Below are 6762 nucleotides of genomic sequence, written 5' to 3'. Positions count from 1 at the left end.
CTGGTTACCAGAATCTATGAAAACCCCACTCACAATGACACATCAGATGACTCATCAGGCAACTAATGAACTTACATGTCTACAAAACAGTATTGGTGGAGAAACATTCAAGGGCGGCCAAAGGCACAACTGACTCGTGCTTTGTCCAAAATTCAGCCCAGAAGAGACAATTCAGACAGTCCCAGGCCATTCTGACCTGCCAAGTGGACCCTCTGAGGTTTGGCAAATCGACTTCATCCAGACACTGCCTCTCAGGGCCATAAATATGTCGTGATCTGCATGTTTTCCTACTGGGTAGAAGCATTCCCTTGCAGACGTGCTGCCACCTCAGATGCTGCAAACTCTGTTAGAACAGATTCTCCTTAGGGGGCAGGAGCATATCTTCACAGGTAGTGACCAAGGAACTCCACTGGCCAGGTCAGAAATCTATGAAGTCTGGTCCACATGTCAGCAGTTTCATTGTGCCCACCATCCCAATCTTGCGACTGCTGGAAAGTGCAGGCAGCAGCATCAAGATTCAACTGGCAGAATTTCAGGAAGCACTAAAATGGCCCTGGCCAAAGGCACTTGCTGTGGATCTCCACCTTTTGGAAAACACAAGTTGTCACCTTTTGAAATTATCCCCGGGGGCTGGGGGAGGAGGGGAGCAATGCACATCATCCCTTCTGCTTTTAATAGTCAACTAATTAAAGGAGACATTCTCCAGTATTGCAAAGGAATAATTAAGGCTGTACACACGTCATACCCGGGCAAAACAATATTTATGCAGTGTGCTCCCAGGAGATAGAGACACCAGATGTCACAACCTTCAGCCTGATAATTTCATTGGAAAAGACGTTTACAAAAAGATTTCCTTCAACCTCTGGAAAAGTCCACGTTGGGAACTCCGTAACAATCCCTGTGTTGCCAAACTAAAAGGTGTTGACCCTTGGATTCAGGTTTCTCATTTAAAGAAATCTCCTATCCACTGCTGGAATTCAATCAGACTTGAAATGAGAACTGGCCCAAAGGGGAAGCAGATAGCAGTGGAGGTTGACTGAGGTCATGTCTGCCACGAGGGACGTGACTTCCTGGGACAAGTCCATCCCAGCAACAATGGACAGCATCAGATTCGCTGATTGAAATGTGACACTTTCTGGAGGAAGGACTTGATCAAAAGGGGGACATGTGAAAGAAAATGAAGTCAGTAAGGCTAAGGCTTTCTGAAGTGGAGCTGGGCGGCCGCAGGCGGTCTGCACTCACGTCTGCCAACGGCCAGTCCACAGGATGTGCCCATATACTTGGACAAACAGCTGAGGCCAGCACCAAAGGCCTCCACATCCCCCAGCTGGGAGTGCCCAGAACTAGCCAGTCAGAATGGGTTTGACTTAGGATTTCTGCCCAGCCAATGAACTGCCTCCAAAAACCCTTTGTGGAAATCCCCTATACAAATCTCTCCAGGCTGGGTGTGGTGGCTCACACCTGTAATCCCAGCACTTTGGGAGGCCGAGGTGGGTGGATCACCTGAGGCCAGCAGTTCAAGACCAGCTTGGCCAACATGGTGAAACCCCGTCTCTACTAAAAATACAAAAATTAACCAGGCATGGTGATGTGTGCCTGTAATCCCAGCTACTTGGGAGGGTGAGGCAGGAGAATCGCTTGAACCCACAAGGTGGAGATTGCAATGAGCCAAGATCACGCCACCGCACTCCAGCCTGGGCAACAGAGACTCCATCTCAAAAAAAACAAAACAAAACAAAACAACTCAGAAACCTCTCCAGTGTTTGCCTTACAGGACACTGCCCAGGGCTACCCTGTCTTAGTGTACCCAAACTGCAACCCTTTGTTTCCCAAATAAATGCTTTAGTTAATGGTACTAAAAATGAACAACGAAAAAGCAGATTCAAAACATTCAAATGGTTCTAACTCAATATGTTGGTATAGTCACAGCTGTTTACTGAAAACAAACAAACACTTAAAATTGCTCAACCCCAGGAGGTTGTGCAGAAAACAGGTGATGGGTGAGCCACTGGGCCTAGCCCACCATACAGCGGCCCTCTGTGCCTGTGTACCCCAACACACAGCGAAGCACCTGGGCGTGCCCATGCAGGCTGGCTTAGTGTTGCCTGACTGCACTGGAGTGAAACAGAGCCAGGCTGCTGCCTGTAAGGCCGGCTGCCTCGCAGAGGGTTAAACGGACTCATCCATCTCTCTCTGCGTCTGATAACTACGTCACCACCCGAGCTCATTATCTAGCCTTGCCACACGGCTTCTCAGCATCCGCCTCCGCATACCAGACCCAAGCCCACATTCAGCACTAAATTATGCATTTAACCCCCAGCCCACTGTTGATAAACCCTGCAGGAAAATTTTTTAAAGAAGCCCCATCAGACCCTGCCCAGTAGCAGTCTGCTCTGTATGCCCCCGGAAGGCCCACTTACCTAAGGTCCTGCCCACCTACCCATGACCACTAGCTCCAGGCATTTCCTGCTTCTTAATAGCAAATAAGATTGCCTTCACTTTGTTTCCCCAACAGTCAATCAAAGCTCAAGGTCCTGCCCGCCTACCTATGACCACTAGCTCCAGGCAATTCCTGCTTCTTAATAGCAAATAAGATTGCCTTCACTTTGTTTCCCCAACAGTCAATCAAAAACCAAGGTTCTGCCTGCCTACCCATAACCACTAGCTCCAAACATTTCCTGCTTCTTAATAGCCAATAAAATTACCTTCACTTTGTTTCCCCAACAGCCAATCAAGGCCCACTTACCCAAAGTCCCACCTGCCTACCAATGGCAACTAGTTTCAGGTACTTCCTGCTTCCTGACAGCCAATAAAATTGCCTTTGCTTTGTTTCCCCAATAGCCAATCAATCACCTTCTCTCCCCATAAAACCCCATGACCTAAACAGCCGGGCATGACTTCTTTGGCCCCTTCCTGGACCACAGAACCTCGCTTGGGAGCTGAATAAATTAACTTCTCATTTTCTTATACTTGCCTCAGTTTCCTCATTTTACCTCGGCAATAAACCTTACACTGCCATTCACACAAATTTTTAAAATGAAACCTTTATCAAGGGAGCACCTTTGGACCATTTTTTAAAACTCTGGAATCATGACTTGGAGCTGGCAGAACAGGCTGTGGCGATGGACTTGAGCAACCAACATTGCTCAAGACATGAGATTTATATCCATTCCAAGTTGCAAATTCATCTTTTTTTCCTGCAACAAAAAGACCGTTAGCTTAAAAAAGGGAGTGGTGGCCGGCGCGCAGTGGCTCAAGCCTGTAATCCCAGCACTTTGGGAGGCCAAGGCAGGTGGATCATGAGGTCAAGAGATCGAGACCATCCTGGTCAACATGGTGAAACCCTGTCTCTACTAAAAATACAAAACATTAGCTGGGCATGGTGGCGCGTGCCTGTAATCTCAGCTACTCAGGAGGCTGAGGCAGGAGAATTGCCTGAACCCAGGAGGCGGAGGTTGCTGTGAGCCAAGATCGCGCCATTGCACCCCAGCCTGGGTAACAAGAGTGAAACTCTGTCTCAAAAAAAAAAAAAAAAAAAAAAAGGGAGTGGGTTCCATCATCCCTACAGCAGCTAAGACAACCCCTTGGAGTCCACCTGGACTCCCAGCCCCAACTTCCTGATGTTCAGACCCAGCAACTCCTTCTAGAGATACTGCTGGCACTCTGGGCCTCTAGTTAAATTAAATTTGGCCTAAAGCTGCCCCCATTCTTTGAATTTCTACCTAGTGAACTGCAACCTAACTAAGCATGCAAACAAACTCAACCTAATGAATCTGTTCTTGTAACAAGTAGCTGAGTCTCAGCCAATCGCAAGCTGCCAGTGGAACAGACCACACCCACATGGAGCAGGCAACCAGCTGTAGCCAATCAGGCTGTTCCTTGCCTCACGACCATGTTCTGTCTGTAAGTGCTGCCTGCTCATGTCTCTGAGTGGAGCTCACTGAATCTCTCCAGGTTCTGAGTGCTGCCCAATTCATGAACTGTTCTTTGTTCAAATAAACCCTGAAATTTTTAAAAAGTTTTTTTGAGACAGAGTCTCACACTGTTGCCCAGGCTGGAATGCAGTGGCACAATCAGCTCACGGCATCCTCTGCCTCCCAGGTTCAAGTGATTGTCCTGCCTCAGCCTCCCGAGTAGCTGGGATTAGACGTGTACCACCAAGCCCGCTGGGCTAATTTCTGTATTTTTTTAAGTAGAGATGAGGTTTCACCATGTGGCTGGGCTGGTCTCAAACTCCTGACCTAAAGTAATCTGACTGCCTCTGCCTCCCAAAGTGCTGGGATTACAGCACTTGCATCCAGACTAAGTTTTCTTTCAACACTCATGACCACTGTCTGACACAGCAAGGGCCTCCTCACCAGCCTCTGGCTTCCAAGCTGTTCTCTGCACAGTGGCCACAGCATGCCCTGCTCGGGACCCACAGTGGACCTCCTGCCCACACACCTCCCAATGCACCCCTGGCCCAGCGGCTCCATCTGTCACACCAGCTTCTCTCTGCCTTGGCCGTGTGCGCCCCGGGCCTCTGCACTCAGTTCCTGGTGTTGCATGCTCCAGCCCCTCCCCTTCCCAAGCCCCTCCTAACCTCCCCCCTCCTCCAGGCTGCTTTCTCCACTCTAGGCGTGCAGCATTCACCAGCGCCTAGCACACAATCTTCTCACTGGCTGGTGTTTTCCCACCACAAAGGCCATACAGCCATCTCCTATGTGCCTAAAACGCTGGAAGTTTTCAAATGTTTTACAACTGTGGGATTCCCTCCCTAAAGAGGCCTCCCACAGGCTAATGAACAGAGGGCCGGCTGCTGTCCGTGGCGACGAGTCTTGCAGGGCGCCTTGAGCAGACCCTGACCATACTGGGGGCCCAGGGGTTCTGGCAGAAGGAGTGTCCTGACGTAGATGCCGCAGCACTCAGGCCAGCAGGAGCGCCCCTACCCTGCTCCCCCACACCTGGTCGCCATCTGTATTCTGGGAAATCTGAAAGGATTCTTCCATTTTCCGCTGGGTGGCAGGAAAAGAGTCTACACTCCACAGCTACCAACTACCATAAAGCAGTTTATTTTTCTTAAAAAGGAAGGTACGTGGTCAGTCCAAACTGGTTTATACAGCTCTCAGCCTGAAGATAATTCAACTGATGAAAAAGGCACTGTTTTTAGAACAAATGGAAAAAGAATAAATATGTCACCACTGACCCTGCACAGCTCTGAGTAACACCACAGAACCCTGCCACAAGTTCAGGGTCAATGTTAAAAGCTTGAGAAGAAGACACAGCAAGGTGATGTCCTAGACTAGCCCGGCTCCGAAGGAAAGAGCCGTCTGTCCCTCCTCACTCACTGTCCTGTCACACACGTCTGTGTCACTGTTCCTCTAGCAGGTGTGGAAAGTGGCAGGCTCAGGCCCCACTAGCGTGATGGAGGGTCACACAACACCATGGAGGGAAGGTCGCAAAGAGCAATGGGCCAAAGGGGTGAGGGGGGGCCCCCCCTGACCCTGAGGACCCCCGAGGCACTGCTGCTCCTCCCTCCATTCTGTGTCCAGCACTGCCCTTTTTGCAGGTGCCCCTTGTGGTTGTAGCATAAAGACCTAAAAATGATTTCTGTAAAATGGGTATAACGAGCTCCCTGATAAGGCAGCTCACCCTAGACAGCCTTTTGGAGTCGGTGTGACCGTCCTTCCTCATTTCCAGTTCTCAAGAGTGCGGAGGGCCCACATGCATCTGCCAGTCAGGGCGAGGGTGGGTGGCTGGGTTAGGACGGGCAGCCAGCCAGCCCTGGTGTGAGGAGGGCAGAGCCATAATTTCCTACAGACAATCCACTGAGTGTCTGCCCCAAGGCATCACTGAAGAACTTCCCAGCACGCTGACGTGCCAACAGTGGGGCCTGAACTGTCATCACTCCATGGGGCTCCCTGAGGCCTCAGGCCGCTCCCTGTGCAGCACCAGGTCTGCCTTTCACGCATCCTGGGAGAAAACACACTCGCAGGCAGCCTCCTGCTGCACAGAGGGCACAGGAGGTTCCTAAGGCCCCGGCTGCTCCCACAGAATTTAAAATGACGCTGTTCCTTGCACCGGCTCCCAGGGAAACGTCAGCCCCACGTCCACCCAATGGAGGCAGCTCAACTCACTTAAAATATGAAGCCACGAAAGGCGGCTGGAAAGGCCCCGAGCTGGAGTCTGACACACTCCCTGCTTCTGGACACACAACTGAACTGTGGGTTCAGACACCGCCTGCAAACACAACCACCACCCTGAAGGCAGCGGAGCCTCTTCATAAGCCGACGGTGGCCAGGAACGCCAGGGACCGAACGCCACTCTAGATGCGTCATACCCCAAGGGTGGGGCCTCCGCTGGGCCTGGCTGGGCAGTAGAGGCTGACTCCACGATGGCGGAGTGTGCGCCCGCCCGCGTCGGCCGGGCCAGGAGCGGCGCTGTCTCAGTAGGTGATCTTCCAGTGCGTGGGCTGCTCACACGCCTTCTCTTGGTCTCCGCAGAATCTGTTGTACGTTGTCCTGGGGTCCAACCCCAGGATTTCTCTTTCCTCATGAATCCGGAAAGAAAATGTTGAGACTGAGGTGCCGATAAAAAACCTGCAAAGGATCACAGAGGTTCCTGAGTTACACAGAATTGAGAGAAGCAGGTGAGCAACATGAGTGGGTTCCACGGAACCAACATGGCCGCACCCAAGCGACCGCATGGGCCAGCTGCCCATCCCCCAACCCAGCAACACACACGCCAGCCGGCCGTCCGCCATAGGAACCGCACACGACGGCC

The 6762-nt window shown here is 51.4% G+C and overlaps 1 protein-coding gene across 2 annotated transcripts in view; it reads right to left on the bottom strand.

The window, feature by feature from the left end:
• Positions 1-5367: 5367 nt before the first annotated feature.
• POFUT2 (protein O-fucosyltransferase 2) overlaps positions 5368-6762 on the bottom strand; it is a 21770-nt gene continuing 20375 nt past the window's right edge. For both annotated transcript variants that reach the window (XM_032276715.1, XM_032276714.1), the window contains one exon: positions 5368-6578. In XM_032276715.1, the coding sequence (XP_032132606.1) occupies positions 6425-6578 (154 nt within the window). In that variant the 3' untranslated portion in view covers positions 5368-6424. The remainder of the gene's footprint in view (positions 6579-6762) is intronic.

This window comes from Sapajus apella, unplaced genomic scaffold, assembly GCF_009761245.1.
Source record: "Sapajus apella isolate SASKATOON/1434 unplaced genomic scaffold, GSC_monkey_1.0 scaffold8, whole genome shotgun sequence".
In the NCBI taxonomy this organism is placed as follows: Eukaryota; Metazoa; Chordata; class Mammalia; order Primates; family Cebidae; genus Sapajus; species Sapajus apella.
This window is presented reverse-complemented; position numbering and strand designations above follow the sequence as displayed.